A 21611-nucleotide genomic window follows, 5' to 3' on the forward strand; every position below is an offset into this window, starting at 1 on the left:
CACACCTACTCATTCAAGGGTTTTTACATGATTCCATATTTGTTATTTCATAGTTTTGATGTCTTTCCTATTATTCTACAATGTAAAAAATAAAGAAAAATAAAGAAAAACCCTTGAATGAGTAGGTGTGTCCAAACTTTTGACTGGTAGTGTATGTGAATGAGATATTTCTGTATTCCATTCTCAATACATTTGCAAAAATATCTAAAAATATGTTTTCACGTTGTCATTATGGGGTATTGTGTGTAGATGGGTGAGATATTTTTTTTTTGTTGTATCCACTGAATTCAGGCTGTAAAACAACAAAATGTGGAATAGGTCAAGGGGTATGAATACTTTCTGAATGCACTGTACATGTACACTGAAAAAATATATAAACGCAACATGCAACAATTTCTAAGATTTCACTGAGTTACACTCAATTGAAATACATTCATTAGGCCCTAATCTATGGATTTCACATGACTGTGAATACAGATATGCATCTGTTGGTCACAGATACCTTAAAAGAAAGTAGGGGCGTGGATCAGAAAACCAGTCAGTATGTGGTGTGACCACCATTTGTCTCATGCAGCGTGACATCTCCTTCGCATAGAGTTGATTGTGGCCTGTGGAATGTTGTCCCACTCCTCTTCAATGGCTGTGCGAAGTTGCTGGATATTGGCAGGAAATGGAACACGCTGTCGTACACGTCGATCCAGAGCATCCCAAACATGCTCATTGGGTGACATGTCTGGTGAGTATGCAGGCCATGGAAGAACTGGGACATTTTCAGCTTCCAGGAATTGTGTACAGATCCTTGCGACATGGGACTGTGCACCATCATTTTGAAACATGAGGTGTTGGCATGACAATGGGCCTCAGGATCTCATCACGGTATCTCTGTGCATTCAAATTGCCATCGAGAAAATGCAATTGTGTTCATTGTCCGTAGCTTATGCCTGCCCATACCATAACCCCACCGCCACCATAGGGCACTCTGTTCACAACATTGGCATCAGCAAACCGCTCGCCCACACGACGCCATACACGGGACAGTTGAAACCGGGATCCATCCTTGAAGAGCACACTTCTCCAGCGTGCCAGTGGCCATCGAAGGTGAGCATTTGCCCACTGAAGTCGGTTATGACGCCAACTGCAGTCAAGGTCAAGACCCTGGTGAGGACGACGAGCACGCAGATGAGCTTCCCTGAGACAGTTTCTGACGATTTCTGACAAATTCTTTGGTTGTGCAAACCCACAGCTCTCTGGGTGGCTGGTATCAGACGATCCCGCAGGTGAAGAAGCCGGATGTGGAGGTCCTGGGCTGGCGTGGTTACACGTGTTCTGCGGTTGTGAGGCCGGGTGGACGTACTGCCAAATTATCTAAAGCGAAGTTGGATGCGGCTTATGGTAGAGAAATTAATATTACATTCTCGTTCAACAGCTTTGGTAGACATTCCTGCAGTCAGCATGCCAATTGAATGCTCCCTCAAAACTTGAGACATCTGTGGCATTGTGTTGTGTAACAAAACTGCACATTTTAGAGTGGCCTTTTATTGTACCCAGCACAAGGTACACCTGTGTAATGATCATGCTGTTTAATCAGCTTCTTGATATGCCACACCTGTCAGGTAGATGGATTATCTTGGCACAAGAGAAATGATCACTAACAGGGATGTAAACAAATTTGTGCACAACATTTGAGAGAAATAAGCGTTTTGTGCTTATGGAAGATTTCTGGGATCTTTTATTTCAGCTCACGAAACATGGAACCAACACTTTACATGTTGCGTTTATATTTTTGTTCAGTGTAGTTCACTACTCCCCAACACTGACTTTGACCATCTATGTATGTTATGCAAAGCTATTTTCTCTGTGTGTGTGTGTGTGTGTGTGTGTGTTCCATACCCTTTTCCCCATGAATAACCCCAATATTTCAAACATAATAGAACATATAATAATAAGACAATATTTGTGCAACAGAAAAATGTGTTTATTTTCCAAAAGAATGTCCACAACCTCTTTCACAGTCCTGTGTGTTTGGCCCCATACAGGGTCTTACAAAGCAGTGCCAGGAGATACTACACATTTATATACAATACTGTATATGTTTTCTTAAGGGTAAATCCTCTTTTCATATTTAAGAAGTTCTGTTTCAATCCATGGTACATTCATGTTGTTTCTCATAGGCAGAAATAAGCGACAACTGAATAACATCAACAGACCATACTAAGCACTGCCCAATAGTATGATCAAACTCCATAAAGCTTATTTGAAATAAAACAATATTCCCATATAGAGATTTCATGATGTCTATAGTAAATGGGAATATCTTAAACAACTGAAACTGAAGCACATGGTTGGTAAACAGCAAAAATAAGCTCTAGTAATTATTCTAGAAGAAATAAAAATGGGTCTGCAAAATGTTGTTACACTGTAAAAAGGTTACTGATAATCAACATTTGGCTATGATTTTACAAGTATGATGTTATGCAATGGAAGAAAACTCACAGAGTAATTGATGACAACGAATAGCAAAAGAAATATGAATATTTAGATAAAGTGCACAAGTGCTCATTCATAACTTCACTCGATAGTGGGACAAACAAATACAATCACAAGAAGTCCATCCATTCTACTATTGTTTTCTACTGAAAATGTATATTATGTCTTTGTCTTTATACTCTTTGAATAGCACAACACACACAATCTGAGTGGGTCAGACAGCTAGCATGTCAGAAAGCCAATGTGTTCGTCAGTGAGTGTCATCACTGTCTGTAAGGCAGGCAGTCAGTCATTCAAGAGGAACTGTCTGCTGGTTAATTACTTGTCTATCTTCCACGACATCGACTCTTGTTAAATTGTTCTTCTCTGTGCAGGTGAGATTCAAGTGCAGATCGCCTCCAAAAGTCATGTCTCTGAACAAACTACTGTAAACTCCACCAGTGTAACAGGTACATATTACACTTGTAGGTCTATACAGCCATAGAAAACGCAGTTCACGCACACTCATGCACACAGTAAATAATACCATTTCAAAATCATTCAATATCATTCAGTTCTAACAAAAGAACAGGAGGAAATCAAGCCAACAAAGTTCAGTACAAATGCCACACTCAAACATCCCTAAAAACATCCTCTTCCATAGTACAAACCCCATTCCCCACAATCCTTCACTCATTAGTGTGCTTGGTGACATTTCACCTTCTTTCCTCTTTTTTTGCAGTATTTCTTGTGGCAAATGTGTACCTCTTGTTGAGCTTTTTTTTGTTGCGTAAGTAGCCAAGGCATTTTTGCACCAAGAAGTAAACAGAGAAATCTCAGAGGTAGAACCCTGCCAATTCTCTGCAAGGAGATCGAGATGTTGATAGAAAGACAGACATACACATGTAGATGGTTGTTGTTTGCAGGTAAGACGTTTTGTTAACAAAAAAGCAGCAAAATAATTACCGAAAAGCTAAATCAATGAATGGAGAAAAGCTAAAACAATTTTTGGGGGGGGTTTGTGGAATCTCTGAGAGCTCTCAGTCAGTCGGACTCTTAAACATAGAGGATGACGTTATCCGGGGGACAGTGCAGTCTGTCGGAGGTGTGAAGGGGTCTGCAGGTGGCCTGGGGTTGAGGGGGCCGGCAGCTGTTGGGATGAGGCGAGTCACAGTCGTCTGACGTCAGCTCAGCGATGTCGTCCGATTGGGTGTCGGACATCTCCAGGTCGCTGCGGATGCTCTCGGGCTGGGCCAGAGTGACATCGCGAAGCCCCTCCCTGAGCGATGCCCCTGGCGACAGACCTAGTGCTGAGCCAAACAGAGCCCCGCCCCTTCTGGAGCTGCAGTCCTGAGGCTCCTCCCCCCCCGAGCTGGGGCATGCTGCCATAGCAGCAGGGGGCGTGTTTAGGTCTTCCTCACTGGTCAGGCAGAGGTGGCTGGGTTTGGTCTCGATGTCCACCTGGATCTCCAGGTTAGTACAGTCCCTAGGAGAACAAAGGAGAACAAAGACGTTTAGATTTACTAGTCAGCATATCATCTGCTGTATCCAGTGTCACCTTGCCTACCATTATAAGTTTAACTCAAAATCGATTTGAAAACATCTGTCGGGAACTAAATCAATGGCTAAAATAAATATTTCTGAACCACTAAGTGCTGCCTGCATACCACACAGACTAAAGACAAGTCAGACTCAAGAGAGATTCGAGGAAATCATGGAGTGCAATCAGAGACAACAACAACATGAGACCGACAGAAACAGATTCAGACTAGATGTCAAATCAAGGAGGAGGAGTAGGTTCTCTCAAAATCATGTGTGTGTGTAATTGTGACACTCACCTGTCAGGGAGTGTGTAGGAGGAGATAATGGAGCCTGCCATGCCCCGGGTGCTGGCACAGTCACTACCCGCTCCCAGACTACCTGTCTCTCTCTGGGCACCGTCCTTCCCCGGCTCCCCTCCCTGGAGCGCCAACCTGGAACAACACAAAACATGGTTATTATTACATGGTTATACCAACAACAGTTATTACAGTGTTCAACATATGCCACATTACATTTACTCAGCAAAAACATTCACAGCAGCGGTTATAAGAGCAGTCCTCATACAACCAAAATACAGAACTTTCAAAGGGACAACAACAACTGTAGTTAGTTCGTTTAAGGCTTACTTGGCCCCTATTTATACTGTCTCTCTGCTTACAATACACAACATTCCCCTCCATAAGACGTACAGAACAGGTTCCCTGCTGGGACTCTCTCCATACCTGTTGTATTTGCCAGCCCTGGCTCCAAGAGCGCCCCCGGCCAGAGTGTTGAAGTGGGGGGTGTCCCCCAGGACCCTGGGGGCCACAGAGAGGCCCTCGCTGGGGGAGGTGGTGCTGAGGCCGCTGGCTGCCCCCTCCAGGCTGCTCTCACCCAGTCTGGGGGACTTGAGGGCCCGCCACGCATCAGCCACTGGGGGACAATTATTTAATATTTTTATTTCATGCTTGATGAGGAGATATTTTTCCATTCGATTCCATTCAATATTTCTTGTCTCAATTAATTAGCAGTTCAATGATGATTGTAACATAAAAGAGAGACATACATGTAGGTAAGTGTCATTGTTGTATTTTACAGTAATAGGTTTATTAAGGCAAAAATTATAGCTCTTTAAGTCTTGCTCACCTGTGATTGGGCCGTCGTCCTCGTCAAAGTCTATCCGCATGCCACGCCCCTTTCCTCGGCTGACGCCACAGCCTCCTCCGCGGCACAGAGAGATGGGCACGACTCCATAGACGTACGCCAACATGATGGGCACGCCAATACCCACACTGACGGCTGCGATCACAGGAGCTGTGATGATTGACACGGCCACTCCTCCTGTGATGGCCAGGTTCCTCCTGTGGCGATTGGTCTTCTTCCCCTCATAATGGGCGTGAATCTATCACAAAATAAAAGATAGATAGTAGTGAAGGTGAAGTTATACAGTAAATACACATCCTAAACGTTCACAACGGTCAAACAATGTAGCCTGGTCCCAGATCTGGTTGTGCTGTTTTGTCCATAGGAGTTGGCAAAACAGCACAAACCGATCTGGGACCAGGCTAGCAATAAAGGCTATTGCAGCTGAAACGTCTGTATTGTGATTTAGGTTCAATTAATATTATAAAGCACTTGGGAAAAGTAGGTCATATGTCGTGTAAGGGGATTTCTTTCTTTGTTCACAGGCTTATATTAGTATTTTAGTACCACCATCAGAGGACTTTACCTAGGCCTATTACAGCATGAAATGTCTGGTTGTGACTGGGTGGAAGGGAGTTGGCTGAGTACAAAATACTTTGAAAGGTATTTCTACAGCTGGGAAGGCTTAGGGGCCTGGAACAATAAAGTGTGTGTGGGAGGGCTTTCGTACAGCATTCAAATGACCTTAAATTGAATCTCGCAGTTATACTGTATTACCACAAGGATGCGCTAAAGAGATATCCTTCAAAATAGGTAATTGTGCAATTCTATCTTGACACATTTTTTTCTAAATTATGTTATTTCCAAAGAACAGTTGTAGCATCATACCTAAACTAAATAAGAGTTTCTAATGGTTTGAAACCATATCTATTTTAGGAATTGTATTTCTCAATTACTGAAATACACACAGGAAATGAAAGTGTCACCATGAAAGTGAAAATCATAATGAAACTAACTCAATTTCTAAGACCAGCACTGTCACATTTAATTTCTACAATTAATAGCTTTTCTGTTAAATATCATGAAAAGTAAATATTTTCTTTATTTTCCTTTTAATGTCTACACTCTGACAGTAAGCCACTCTAAATAAGCCAGTCTGCTAAATGACTGAGCGTAGGCCAAATGTAAGGGGGATTTTCAGTAAGGGGTTGCCATCTGCCAGTGTTTTTGCCCACCTTGCGCCCCACATAGACGGGAATGCCAATAACCATGGCAGGCACAGCGATACCAGCGATTAGGGTAATGCCCACCGGGGCTCCGATCAGAGTGCCCAGCTGCCACAGGATCTTCTTCTTACGAGTCCATGGCTTCTTTCCCCAGAACGTACACCCTGATGGACTGAGAAAAAGAAGAGAGATTGATGGAGGGATATAGCGGGAGACAAAGGGAAAGAGAACGTAGGAAAAATGGGAAAAATGGAATGGGTAGAAAATAGAGAGAGAGAGAGGGGGGAGGAGGAGATTGTGAAAGAGAAAGAAAAAATAAAGAAAAATTAGGAATTAAGAGGAAACAGATATAGAAAGAAAGGGGGAGAAATAGGTTGAAGAGCAAGGGGGGGTAGACAGAAGACTGATTAGTTCTGGGCCCAAGTTCAGGAAAAACAATCAGGATACACCACAGCAACAGAGGAGTGGAGGTGAGGTAAGGTTGTCATTATGAATTCAGAGCCCTCTGCTTATTGTCACACAGCAGTTAGACACACATCACTGCCTGTTATCCACTATTACAGTATGCTCATATGATGTAAGATGTGTTAGACGGAATCTGTGGAAATGTTTTGGCATTTTACTGTAGGAATATATTTGGTGAAGCCTTCTTATCAAAACAATAAAGCTTTTCATTCAGTTATGTTTTGCGTCAGTATTTGGTTTGATTTTAATTCATTCCATAAAATGTGTATAATAATTTTTTTAAAGCATCAGTCAAGCCTCTGTAATGACAATCATGCTTTAAAATTGGGTGGATGTCATCATGTAGGCCTTAACCTAGCGTAGCAGGCGTAAAAGAAAACAGCTGAGCGGAGTTCCCACATTCGGTTTTCAGCGGGAAAGGACGCTAAGTTGAATTATCTGTATCCCTGAAAACCAGATGCATCCGGTTGTTGGCAACTCCGCTAAGGGTGGGTAGCCCTATACGTAGTTTTGGCACATGGAAAGTAATCTACTACTCCATTACATAAATATGTGTTGACGTGAACTGCAATAATCTTGAGAGTTACCTGAGGTAGTGCAGGTCAGAGATCTCCTTCATGCAGAGCCAGCAGAACTCACAGCCACACACAGCACAGGTCATGTGGTTACAGCTGCCATCGTTCATCTTGATTATGTAGGCGCCACATCGTGGGCAGGGCTTGATGTCATCAGCTAGAGACAAGAGAGAGAGTGGGTAAGTTGATTAGTGGGAGTAGGATCTGAGGTCAGTTTTATGGTTTGCCGTTAGAATATGGGGAGGGTAAGCTGATTCTAGATCTGTGCCTAAAAGGGACTTCTACTTTTACCAGAGACAGAGGAGGATTGGTTTGGAGACATTGTGTGCCGATAGAGTTATTTTTGACTGCCAACAGCTAGTATAAAAGAGACAGGCTGAGACAAATGAGGTTGTGATAAGGTCGAACTTATACCGACTTACTGTTATGTCCTTCGAGACATTTGGAACCTGAAAGGAGGTCTGAAAATTGCTTTATGAGAAGAGGGAGACTAATATAAAGTCATAATAATAACATTATGAAGAGTAATCAAAGTACCAGGCCCGTGCTCCTGTGTGTAGCTGGGTGAGTGGTTGCTGTGCAAGTGCAGGGAGAGTGCCCTCTGCTGGCGGGCCGAGTCACATGTCTGGTTGGGGTGCCACGCCTGCTTGCAGTGGTAACAGAACTCAGCCAAGCAGCCCTCTCTACAACACACCAGCCTGGGGCAGCTGGCACAGCCCGAAGCAATCACTGCAAACCTGGCAGAGGGAAAAAGAGGGAGATGTTTGATTTTCAGAAAATCTTTATTAGGCACAATTCGGCTAATGCGAAATCAATGGCAAAGTGAAGAAGACATCACTGCACTGAAAGAGAGAGAGAGGGAGGGGGAGAGAGAGAGTTACTGAGTCAGTGGAGGGAACACAACAGCCTTGGAGGAAATAAAGAGTTAAAGAAACTATCAAGCGGTTAGGGTTCAATTTAAATACACTGTAGCTGGACAAATGTTTACAATTACTGAGCCGTGGAGAGAGAGGGAAATAGGCAAAAGATGATTTCAGGCAGTCTGGAGTAACCTCAATGAAGGACATGAGGGGAGAAAGACCAAGAGCTAAACTTCATAGCATATTATCATCATTGTAGAGCTACACGACGCCATACACAAACATTTCTCAATACAGTAAATAGGCTGTCACAATACCATAAGAGGGGAGGCATGGTTCTTATCTTATCTTGGATGTAACGAGATCATTATGTACTGTATGTAAAGATGAAATGTTATTTAATCTATTATAAACTGGGTGGTTTGAGCCCTGAATGCTGATTGGCTGAAAGCCGTGGTATATTGGTCATATACCACATCACCTTGGGCTTTATTGCTTAAATGTAAAACTATTTGTGAGTGACAGTGTTCAAATACTGAGACTGAGCAAAACTGAATTTAATTTGAAAGTTAATCTCTCTTTCTCATCAGAAAACAACGCTAAAAATGACATACGACCTGTCACACAACTATTTTGAATGTAGGTCTACTGGTATTCAAGCTGAGCACTCAATCTTATTGACCACCACTCTCTTAAAGTCCTTCAGCATTCCACTACACAGAGAAACCAGATGTCAAATACCAAAACTGTTGAAACCCTACTCTGTCTCTTTCAAAACCTCAAACTAGGGGAAATATTTACACCGCTATGGTTTTTCCCCTTTAACACAGTTCTTAGCTGCCCATTAAATCCAGTTTGTGCTGGTTTCTTTCCCAATTACATTGCTTGTTCAAACTGGCAACATGTCTTCAAGCCTGAGCTCAGTGACTTGTTGCAACAGAGCAGAGACACAAGTTGCCAAGGAAGCCTTTTCCCTGTAGGAACATTCCATGTCAACGCTGCATTTCGCTACACCCGCGATTACATCTGCTAAATATGTGTATGTGACCAATAAAATGTGATTTGATTCGACTGGTCGGTTCTGCTGCGGTGGAGCACGAGCATTACTGACATTATGGCTTTGAGCGGTGAGAATCTGAGGAGTCCAATGCTGACAAGCTGCACATTCGGAGCAAATGCACTCTGACAGCCACATCTAAGAATAGTGTAAGCTTTCATTGCTTTAAATGGTGAGACACTGCTTTGTTTTCAACTAAGCTATTATTACAGTACAAATGTAATCCACTGTCTGTGACTCTGTACACACACACTCAGTCCAGTGAGTGTGTAATGATCACTTTAAATAAATCCCAACCTCTCTGTTACCCCTGGCAACATTGGCTACCTCTATGCCGCATCACTAGTCACCATAGCAACTGACAGCCTGCAGAGCGACCTATCGCTGCTCTGATTGGTTGTCTCCCCATGTCAATCAGTGAGGTCTGATTGGGGAATGGAGAGGGAACTAATCGATGAGACTAAAGGACAATGAAGCTTAGTTGAAGGAGGCCTTCACAAGAATAATAGATTGAGATGTGTGTGTGTGTGTGTGTGTGTGTGTATGTCAGGGTTGGGCTCAATTCAGAATTGAGAATGCCTCATAAATTCCAATAAAATTATTGAATTTGAATTGAAGTAGTAAACAGGATACAGAACTCCAATTCGAATTTGAAAGAAAGGAAATATAATTACAGTCAGTGAAATTCAATGAAATTAAAATGCCTCGTCTATTCTACAGTGCCTTCAGAAAGTATTCATACCCCTTGACTTATTCCAAAATTCTGAATTGAGCCAAACCCTGGTGTGTGCGTGCGTGTGTTTGTGTGTGATCATTCAAGCGAGAAAGAGTTAAGGAGTCTGTGGTTTGTGTGACAAACAGATTTTTAAAAAAGAGAAAGAAAGTGAAAGACAAATAAAGAAAGAGAGAGAGCGATTGAGACAAAGAGGTCTCCGAGACTCCACAGCCAGAGACAATCCAGGCCACTTTACTATGACCAAGGCCACATATTCCTTATCTACGACAATGTAGTACCATTATGACATACACAATCTCAAGTGTATGGAATCTGCACTCTTCAAGTAGGTCAATGATGACACACACACACACACACTGTACCCCTTTGAAAACCTTCACTCTAGTTAGCCCAAACCACACTAGACCCTTCCAAGGGCTGCAGGGAAGGAATGGTAGTGTAGTGAGTCATTCTGGTCTCTTTAGAATGTAGGTCATCTATAGTCCAGCCCACTGTCTTGGTCCTTCCCCTCTGTCTGACAGGATTGACATTACCAAACAGACATGTTTCCTTTGAATATAACCAGCACAGATAATCTGTGCTTTCCCTCCCACATACACATGCATGCGCGTGTCACATACACACAAACATACATACACACACACATAAACACTTGCGTGTGGCACACACACAATAGGCTCATTCCAGTTTATCAGAAATTTCCCCATTTCACAATCAGCCTCCGAGCATTGTCATTCCCCTAGTCTGTAACATACTAACCTACTTAGAGAATTCTAGGCTATAAACCTTTCCTCTCACCCTCACTTTTGTCACCTCTAAAGCTTGTTATAATACTGTAGGTCATTCCAGTTTACGACAATCATCCTCAGACTTCGGATATAACTGAACTTTGAAAGCATGAATCTGCTAAAAAAAAAGGTTACGGCTAGGGTTAACAGTAGGGGTTTGGTAAAGGTAAGGGTTACGTTCAGGGTTAGGGGTTAAAATCACATTTGTGGTCAGAAAGCGCTTTAAGGTACTTCTGCCCCTTTTACCATGGCTAGACAGTGATGACTCTATAGAGTTTGGGTTAAGGTTCAGGTTCACACTCAGGTTAAGATTAAGGTTAAGACCAGGCAACAATCAGAGTTGATTCTTACCCGCAGTCGGGCGCGGGACACCAGCGGCAGTCCGGGTCAGAGGCCAGGCAGCGTCGCAGCAGGAATTCCTCATACTTCTCCAGCAGCGCTGCGTCATCCAAAATGTCTGCCACCTGATGAGGAGCCAGTCGCTCCGAGCACTCGGGGCAGCTGAGGTGGACGCGGCTCTCGGTGATCTCGATGCGCAGGTACTGGCGCAGGCAGCACAGGCAGGAGCGGTGGCTGCAGCCCAGCAGCTCGGGGAGCTGTTTGGGAGGCTGGTGCACCAGGCACAGGGGGCACTCCAGGAAGTCGGCTGGAGGAGAGGCGCTGGAGGTGGTGGAGCTGGAGGACTGGGGCGGACCCAGGGAGATCCGACTGGAAGAGAGGGGCTCTGCTGGGGTGGAGGTGGGGGAGGTGGCTGGGTCCTGGGGGGCGTCCATGGCGGTGGTGGTGGGGGCTGGGTTAGGTGTGGGGGTGGAAGGGACTACAGGGAGGACAAGGGGGGTGAGTTGCTGTTGTTGATGGTGTTGGTTGTGGAGCTGGGATAAAGGTGTGGCCGCCCCTGCATTGGCGCTCCGGGAACCTCGTTTGCTGTGGAAGAGGCTGTGGAAGGAGATGCGTCCTTGCCGTTTTCCCGGTGCCCGGCATTTCGGGTTGGTAATGCCGCTCACCGAGGAGTTGGGGGATTCCGAGTCCTTTTCCGATCCCATTTTCCCAGAAAGTGACACACAGTTGCTTCTTTCCTTTTCCGCTCTTACTCACTGTGAGGACGCTTTCCTCACACACAATAACACAAACACACTCCAATTCACACTCACACACACGAGCACACACAAGAGGGTACTTGTCCTTGGGTGAAACCAGAACGGAATGTCACTGATACCCAGTTGGAAACCCTTTTCCCTTCCTCTTCCAAGAAACAATGGAACCCACAAATGGAACAATAAGCGAGAAGATAAAAGTGAAAGAAACAAATAGCCAAAATTCCCCTTCCCTCCCACTGGCGTTCACACCTCTCACACTCAGTTGCTCCAAATCAAGAATGTGAGAAAAGTAACAGGTGTACTTTCGTCCAAACAGACATGGGGTCCAAACTGACAGTAAACTGTTACTGTAAACGACAAAGAGGAGAATGACTACAACAGGAAACGTCAACGTCACTTCTCAGTAAATGTCTCAATTCAAACGAGGAGGAAACATTTTTATAGAACAACTTCTTGGAGGTTATTCAACATTTCTTAAATCCTTCTTGGTGGTTGCTCCGGCCAGATTTTCTTCTGTAGTCCTTTTATCTCTCTTTTTCTTCTCCTCTTCTCTTCTGTGTGTCTCTCACACTCTCAATCAACCGTCTGTGAGGAGGAAGAAGAGAACAGGAAGTTAGCAGTGCAAAAGAGCACAGGGAGCATGCTCAGTATGACATAATTAACTCTTGGTGCAGATAGTCAGGAAGAGGAAATGCAATACACTATGCACACACACAGTTAGCATAATCACTGATTAAACCATGCTCATTGACTCACACTTGACTCATAAGATACAGCTCTTTGGAAAGCGAAATACTAATTTTGTGAACTTACTAATGATGAAGCAAACATATTCATCAGTCCAATAACCTTCTATATTATGTATCCTCTTATTATTCCTTCTCATTCTTTCTCTCATCTGCTCTTCTCCTTTGTCTCGCTCCGTCAACATGAAACCCTCTCTCTCACACACACACAGTCGCGAGCTGCTTTTCACTTCACACTGCTCTGCTACTGCGGTTGCCATGCTGATGCTCACTAGGAGCCGAGCAATCAGCGACCCACTCAGTGACACCGGCACTTATGTACACACTGACACACACACACAAATAACACATGTACTCTTGTCATTTATATATAATGTAGACACTGGTAATTACAGTACTGCTTAATGTATGTGTGTATTTATGCAGTGTTATAGGTGAGAGTGTGTGTGTATGCAGATGACAATATTATGCTAAGATAAGGGGAAAGGGCAAGAGAGACTGAGAGGGAGAGTTATGAGGGTTGATATTCAGAATCTGTGCCACTGTCTAAGGTAGCCTATATACACCCATCTTCTAAGCAAACACACACACACACTGAGTCATAACAGAGTCATAACTGTGTCCTGGCCTGATTTTCTTCTCCTACAGTATGCCTGGCCTCTGGACTACGGGTCTATGACAAGGCAAATCTGATTATGATTCCAGTAGTAGCCTCTGAGTGCAGGAGGCTGAGACAGACACAGAGAGAGGATCCACCAGTATGTGTACTGACTCATAAAACATCAGACTTCAGCCCTTGTTGACAGAAGGGTATATGGGGAAAGGGCTAACATAGATACCAGTGGCGGTCAGTGCCGTTTATGATGAGGGAGGACCATTTTTTTTTCATGAGCATGGCCTTATTTCCATTACAGCATGTTGGAAGACTGTCATTCATATTCCATTCACCCAGTTCAATGTAACATCGATGGGTTTAGGCTACTATATGATACTCAAATTCCCCCTATACCCATCATGAGGTTGCTACAACCTAGCCTATGAATGAAAGTTTACAACGTAGGTGCACACAGGTCGAGACAAACATGTGAGATGACAGACAGTGACACATGGACAGACAGTGACACATTCAATACTGCCTTGCACACTCTTGCCTGCATCTAGCTTATCTAGGGTGTAATCATTAGTCCAACAGTTGCAAACAAGAGTTTCTATTGGACAAATTCAGGTATTCCGTTTAAGAAACGTTTTTCAACAGAATCGGCGGAATGAATACACCCCTGATTACGCATAAACACAGTTCACTTTCCAAGCCAAACCATGTCATAACCGCTATACACAGCCTACATCGTTGTCCCCATATTAGCTAAAGTAACGTCCTAGTCAACATAGCTAATAGAACTAATGCGTTAGTAAACCCGCTACAATCATGCAGTAACGTTACAGTGTATAGTCAGTAAGCAGTTAGACCGGTGGGCCCCAGTGGCAATAAATTAATAAAACCAAAACCTTACCTTGACTTGGAAGAGTTCCAGTGTTCTGTTGGATAGTCATTGCCAGCTAGCTAACATAGCATCCCTCTGTTTGAGCAGGGTATTTGAGTAACTAAACTAGCCAGCAGCATTTGCTAGCTAAGTAAGTGAAACTGAAAGTGTAAAAAAATGATGAAATCTCTCTTTCTCTCTTGCTTCTCCTGCTTCATTTTTGAAGAAATTATTTTGTTGAAAACTGTTCAACTATTGTCTTTTTCTCTCTTTGAGTCAACTACTCACCACATTTTATGCACTGCAGTGATAGCTAGCTAGCTCTAGCTTATGCTTTCAGAGCTAGATTCATTCTCTGATCCTTTCATTGGGTGGACAACATGTCAGTTCATGCTGCAAGAGCTCTGATAGGTTGGAGGACGTCCTCCGGAAGTTGTCATAATTACTGTGTAAGTCTATGGAAAGGGGTGAGAACCAAGAGCCTCCTAATTTAGTATTGAAGTCAATGTACCAAGAGAAGGACGGAAGCGGACGGAAGCTAGCTGTCCTCTGGCTACACCATTGTGTTACCCTACAGAGTGCTGTTGAGGCTACTGTAGACCTTCATTGCAAAACAGGGTGTTTTAATCAATTATTTGGTGACATTTTGTATAGTTTTATCTAAAAAGGATAACTTTTTCAATGTTTCACAATTTTTATTTGTATAAAATTCACTGAGAAGGATGGTCCTCCCCTTCCTCCTCCGAGGAGCCTCCACTGATAAATACTCTATATAGCTAGCCATGATTGTTGAAATACTATTGGTACGTGTAACGACGCCAGCCCAGGACCTCCACATCCGGTTTCTTCACCTGCGGGATTGTCTGAGACCAGCCACCCGGTAAGCTGATGAAACTGTGGGTTTGCCCAACCCAAGAATTTCTGCACAAACTATCTCAGGGAAGCTCATCTGCATGCTCGTCCTCCTCACCAGGGTCTTGACCTGACTGCAGTTCAGCGTCGTAACCAACTTCAGTGGGCAAATGCTCACCGTCGTTGGCCACTGGCACGCTGGAGAAGTGTGCTCTTCACAGATGAATCCCAGTTTCAACAGATCGCAGACAGCGTGTATGGAGTCATGTGGGCGAGCGGTTTGCTGATGTCAACGTTGTGAACAGAGTGCCCCATGGTGGCGGTGGGGTTATGGTATGGACAGGCAAAAGCTACGGACAACAAACACAATTGCATTTTATCGATGGCAATTTGAATGCACATAGATACCGTGACAAGGTCCTGAAGCCCATTGTCGTGCCATTCATCCGCTGTCATCACCTCATGTTTCAGCATTATAATGCACAATACCATATCTGTGCACAATTCCTGGAAGCTGAAAATGCTGAAAATGTCCCAGTTCTTCCATGGCCTGCATACTCACCAGACATGTCACCCATTGAGCATGTTTGGGATGCTCTCGATCGAAGTGTACAACAGCGTGTTCCAGTTCCCGCCAATATCCAGCAATTTCGCACAGCCATTGAAGAGTGGAACAACATTCCACAGGACACAATCAACAGCCTGATCAACTCTATGTGAAGGCCATGTGTCACTCTGCATGAGGCAAATGGTGGTCACACCAGATACGGACTGGTTTTCTGATCCACACCCCTACTTTTTTTGTATATATATCTGTGACCAACAGATGCACATCTGTATTCCCAGTCATGTGAAATCCATAGATTAGGGCCTCATTTATTTATTTAAATTGACTGTTTTCCTTATATGAACTGTAACTCAGTAAAATCTTTGAAATTGTTGCACGTTGCGTTTATAGTTTTGTTCAGTGTAGTTTCCAAAGTTAGACATTTTTGAATTATTTCTGTGTGATATAAAATTAATGTAGCCCCTGCATGACTTGGGAGAGAGACAGAGAGAGAGAGAGAGGGATGAGTGTGAGTGAGGAGACATGGCAGATGGGCATGAACAGGCTGAAGACTCAGTGGTCTGGATTCTGTGAACAGCACACTCTTTGTCCCTAACTTTTCCTCCCACTCGACTGCTGCTCGCTCACACACAATCTCTCGCTGTGATGTACAATTACACTAATTAATTTGTTTTATTTTGCCTCTAAGCAGCTCTCTAGCTTGTCTTCTACATTAAAAACCTCTCAGACAAGTCAGATATTGTTATCCTTGCTGCTGCACTGTGAGTCAACTGTATGCATTGCCTCTCATCCTCTTGACAGAGACATTGCTCTTTTTGGACATTAAGTGGGGCCCGTTTGTTCTTTCAGTTTGTTTGGCCTAGTCTAAGCAATTCTATCTGCGGAAGACACTGAAACCGTACAGTCTAAGCAATTTAGGATCCTCCATCCTTCCCAGGGGCCCTATGAACCTAAATACTGCATACACACACACACACACACAAAATTACTGTAAGTCAATTAGGTGTAATATAGGTGTGCCACCGAAAGACCTGATAGTTGTTCCACAAGCCGCTGAGTCACTTAGAGCTGAAATGTTGCTGTAGCAGTAGCAGAGCTGTGTTGGGGCTACACCTCTGCAAATACATTATGCAAAATGAAGACAATAACCAAAGTAAAAGGGAAGACTGGGGACGTCCCTATTATACTTTTGTGCTATATTTTAAGTGTTTCACTTTGGCTACTTTGATTATGCTTTATAAAATAAAGAGTAAATAAAGATTTTTGTGTGTATAATTTTCAACGTGCAACATATGGTTGACATTCAGCGATATGGTTGACACAAACTAACACACTCAAAGGGTGCACAGTATTGTACTGACATAGTAGTACTGTACTCCTGTAGGCCTAAGTCATTGAAGCACACCACCACACAAACAATCCGATTCATGTCAGTGTGTTCTTTGTTTACAAAGACTGACAGACAGAGTGGACGGCAAGCTAATTAGCTGGTTTGTAGTGATACTTCCTAAACCCTCAGTAAGCCCTGAGCTGTAACTGAGGACTGAGGCCTGTGTCTCTGGGCTGAGTCTCTGGGTAGAGCGAGGTGGTCTCTGTGAACTCAGGGTTAATGTTCTAAGTTCATTAGAACAAAAGGGCGTAATAAAGAAGGTGGTGACAGGGTGAGGCAGTGAGATGCCCCTCTGGCTAGAGAGACAGTTGCAACTCAGTGTGTCCTTCTCTTTCACAACATCTTTCTTTTTCTCCTGGCAGGAGGTAATATAGACACAGTTATACACCTCTCTTTCAACCTCTCCTTCTCTCTCTCCCACTTGTTCCTTCTCTTTCTTTCTCGCTCTCCCTCCTCTCTCTCTGTGACGAGGGCATCGCCATGTCCCGGTAGCGTGCTAGAAGGGCTGGGCAGGCCAAGGCTGCCGCCGCCTCCAAACACCAGGCCAGTTGAGTCATGTCGTGACGTGATAAGTCTACATGCTAACTGGGTTAAAAAGGAAACGTGTCCTTCTGTTCAGCTAAAAGCTCCATTATCTAGTTACCTACAGATTCATTGTGTTTGGAGGCCATTTGGAGGCTGTGTGGAGCCCTTCCACACTATCAGTAATGGAAGATGTGGGAGTTTAAAGAGGAGTTGTGTGCCAGAGACAGTCGTTGGCCATTCTGTGGAAGCACCTAGAGAAACCAGACTTTGCGTTTCCTTTGAATTTACCTCAGAACTGAAGCTGGCAGAGATGAGTTCGTCTGCAGTGGACAGTCAGTCAAGCATCCCTTTTCAAACAAAATGAAGCAACAGCAATACTCTGGAATACCCCCATCCCAAGCACTCGAACGCACATGACACGCACCCACATACTTATACACCCAGTCATACACACATTACAGACATGTCGTCAAACACAAACACACATGCGTGCGCGCACACACACACACACTTCAGTCTTACATGAATGAATAACCCTCTGATTCAGTAAGAGAAAAGGGAGAATCGGTCTATGAGGTTCTATAATTAGAGGCTCTTTCAGGAGGGAAACTGCTGAGTAGTTGAACATTTCATGTGAAGCCTGGAGGCGTCACAGTGGCAGAGTGCAGGCACAGGCCCCAGCTCCACAACCATTGCCCCCTGAGCTCCAATTCACCAACACAGATCAGGGCCTACCAACCGACCAGCGGGCATGAAAGACAGGGAGAGGACGGGTAGTTAGAGGGAGAAAGAGAATAAGGGAGAAGGTGCTGAGACATGTCTATTAGGACAGTGCATGTGAGTGGAGAGGAGTAGAGAGGAGACAGAGATGTCACATGGGCCTAGAATGGTTGACTGTTAGGCTGACTTACAGGGGACAGTACCCTGAAGCTTGTGGTTAAAGTTAAGGCCTTAACAAACTATGATTGTGAGAATAGTTCCACTATATGGGACCTGAGACTACTAATGACGTCAGCATTTCTAATAAATAGAGGTCCCTTATGGGAATATAGTTGTGGGGAAGTGAGTATTGATTTTCCTATTAGTTGTTGAGGACAGATGGTAACTAGAGCAAGCGGCTGGATATCATGCTTTCAGGGTTGCATGTCGTCACCTCGATTCTCGCTCAATGGAATGATACACTACATGACCAAAAGTATGTGGACACCTGCTCAACAAACATTTCATTCCAAAATCATGGGCATTAATATGGAGTTGGTCCCCCCTTTGCTATTATAACAGCCTCCACTCTTCTGGAAAGGCTTTCCACAAGATATTGGAACATTGCTGCGGGGACATTCACCCACAAGAGCATTAGTGAGGTCGGGCACTGATGTTGGGCGATTAGGCCTGGCTCGCAGTCGACGTTCCAATTCATCCCAAAAGGTGCTCGATGGGGTTGAGGTCAGGCCTCTGTGCAGGCCAGTCAAGTTCTTCCACACCGATCTCAACAAACCATTTCTGTATGGACCTCGCTTTGTGCACTGGGGCATTGTCATGCTGAAACAGGAAAGGGCCTTCCCCAAACTGTTGCCACAAATTTGGAAGCACAGAATCGTCTAGAATGTCATTGTATGCTGTAGCGTTAAGATTTTCCTTCACTGGAACTAAGGGGCCTAGCCCGAACCATGATTTACAGCCCCAGACCATTATTCCTCCTCCACCTAACTGTACAGTTGGCCCTATGCATTCGGGCAGGTAGCGTTGTCCTGGCATCCGCCAAAAATCCAGATTTGCCCGTTGGGCGGCCAGATGGTGAAGAGTGAATCATCACTCCAGAGAACGCGTGTCCACTGCTCCAGAGTCCAATGGCGGCGAGCTTTACACCACTCCAGCCGACGCTTGGCATTGCGCATGGTGATCTTATGCTTGTGTGAGGCTGTTAGGCCATGGAAACCCACTCACCCAACTAACAGTTCTTGTGCTGACGTTGCTTCAAGAGGCAGTTTGGAACTCGGTAGTGAGTGTTACAACCGAGGACAGACCATTTTTACTCGCTACGTGCTTCAGCACTCGGCGGTCATGTTCTGTGAGCTTGTGTGGCCTACCACTTCGCGGCTGAGCCGATTTTGCTCCTAGACGTTTCCACTTCACAAAATAACAGCACTTACAGTTGACCGGGGCAGCTCTAGCAGGGTAGAAATTTGACGAACTGACTTGCTGGAAAGGTGGCATCCTATGACGGTGCCACGTTGAAAGTCACTGAGCTCTTCAGTAAGGCCATTCTACTGCCAATGTTTGTCTATGGAGATTGCATGGCTGTGTGCTCGATTTTATACACCTGTCAGCAACAGGTGTGGCTGAAATAGTCAAAACCACTCATTTGAAGGGGTGTCAACATACTTTTGTATATATAATCTATTAATATTATGTCCTCAATAATGCTTTTGGGACAAACAGGGGAGTGGTGGTAGCAGGAATGAATGAGTGAAAGAGTGAGGGGGTGAGAGAGGACAAAACTGAGAATGAGATGGCAACCGACACGACAGGCATTTTGAAATAGAGATGTCAAAGAATGCTCAGAGGAGCTAAGCAGTAGTTCACCTGACACTACTGTACAAACATGCATGTATACTGAACAAAATTATAAATGCAACATGCAACAATTTCAACGATTTTAGTGAGTTACAGTTCATATAAGGAAATCAGTCAATTGAAATAAAGTAATTAGGCCCTAATCTATGGATTGCACATGACTGGGCAGGTGTGCAGCCATGGGTGGGCCTGGGATGGCATAGGCCCACCCACTGGGGAGCCAAGCCCAGCCAATCAGAATGAGTTTTTCCCCACAGAATGGCTTTATTACATACAGAAATACTCCTAATTTTCAGCAGCTGTCTGGGTGGCTGGTCTTAGACGATCCCGCAGGATATGGAGGTCCTGGGCTGGTGTGGTTACATGTGGTCTGTGGTTGTGAGGCCGGTTGGGCGTACTACCAAATTCTCTAAAACGGCTTATGGTCGAGAAATTAATATTATATTCTCTGGCAACAGCTCTGGTGGACAGTTCTACAGTCAGCATGTCAATTGCACGCTCCCTCAAAACATGAGACATCTGTGGCATTGTGTTGTGTGACAAAACTGCACATTTTAGAGTGGCCTAATATCGTCCCCAGCACAAGGTGCACCTGTGTAATGATCACGCTGTTTAATCAGCTTCTTGATATGCCACACCTGTCAGGTGGATGGATTATCTTGGCAAAGGAGAAATGCTCACTAACAGGGCTGTAAACAAATTTGTGCATTTGTTTTTTGAGAAATAAGCTTTTTATGCATATGAAAAACAAACGCGTACACAGTATGTACTATAGTACACTGTATCACCAGCCATGACTCACTGTTAGATTACTGTGTAATTGTTTTATACTCAAGAATGACGAGTTGTCAGAACATGCACAATAATATGGGATATATACCTTTAGCTGTTCATATAAACTGACCATGTAACGAACAGTAACATATCCGTCAGAGTTAAGATATCTATATGTTACTTCCCATAATGTAGCCTACCTAGTAGGCAACTAAGCGACATGACGTTCCAAGCCACATGATGAAAATGCGTAAAAATCTATATATTGGATGTTGCAATTTGTGTCAAGGTCCAATACGGCAGACTAGTCTTACCTCAAGGTTTGGTACGAGACCGTTTTCTGGGATCCGCTGTGAATGTTCATTCGTCAATGGCGATACGCAGTGATTGCTTGCTTTGGGCGTATTGAGATCCTCGTTATGTCTAGGCTATTTAATCTCAGACTCTTATACGCGACCGGACACACTGTTCCTAAAATATCAAAATGGACTATATCTAGGCGTTCAGATTGAATATGAAATGCAGCTCGCGCCCTGTCCCCTCCTTGGAGAGCAACAGAATCATCTTTGCAGTTTCCTTCTTTGCTTTCTCATGGAGGAAAGCCCTAGTCCGTGACGCAACCAACAGAGAACAAGGAAACCCCACCCGTCCGTGGTGACATCACCTTTGGAAGCTCAAAATGCATTTACAGTGTATGTAAATAACCACGTAAACGTCAATATTTTGGTTCTGTGGAATGAAATCCCCTGGAACTTGCTGACCATTAT

General features: G+C 44.1%; 1 protein-coding gene across 1 annotated transcript; it reads right to left on the bottom strand.

The window, feature by feature from the left end:
- Positions 1 to 1956: 1956 nt before the first annotated feature.
- LOC311132375 (E3 ubiquitin-protein ligase RNF19B-like) lies at positions 1957 to 21457 on the bottom strand. Its single transcript, XM_084165631.1, has 9 exons — positions 21159 to 21457; positions 11189 to 12519; positions 7934 to 8133; positions 7409 to 7553; positions 6366 to 6528; positions 5134 to 5389; positions 4731 to 4920; positions 4305 to 4439; positions 1957 to 3952 (listed from the first exon to the last, which is right to left on the bottom strand). The coding sequence occupies exons 2-9, from the start codon at positions 11878 to 11880 to the stop codon at positions 3523 to 3525; spliced, it is 2211 nt and encodes a 736-aa protein (XP_084021757.1). The 5' UTR covers positions 11881 to 12519; positions 21159 to 21457; the 3' UTR covers positions 1957 to 3522.
- Positions 21458 to 21611: the final 154 nt, after the last annotated feature.

The sequence above is a fragment of the Coregonus lavaretus genome (genome assembly GCF_964263955.1).
Source record: "Coregonus lavaretus genome assembly, chromosome: 7".
In the NCBI taxonomy this organism is placed as follows: Eukaryota; Metazoa; Chordata; class Actinopteri; order Salmoniformes; family Salmonidae; genus Coregonus; species Coregonus lavaretus.

What these genes read in the sequence shown, in the direction of transcription:
- LOC311132375 (XM_084165631.1), bottom strand. Translation starts at nt 11,880, where the DNA reads ATGGGATCGGAAAAGGACTCGGAATCCCCCAACTCCTCGGTGAGCGGC. An exon ending in GGACGACGGCCCAATCACAG is followed by an intron (nt 4,921 to 5,133) that starts GTGAGCAAGACT and finishes ATTGTCCCCCAG; the next exon opens with TGGCTGATGCGTGGCGGGCC. An exon ending in AGGGCTGGCAAATACAACAG is followed by an intron (nt 4,440 to 4,730) that starts GTATGGAGAGAG and finishes GTGTTGTTCCAG; the next exon opens with GTTGGCGCTCCAGGGAGGGG.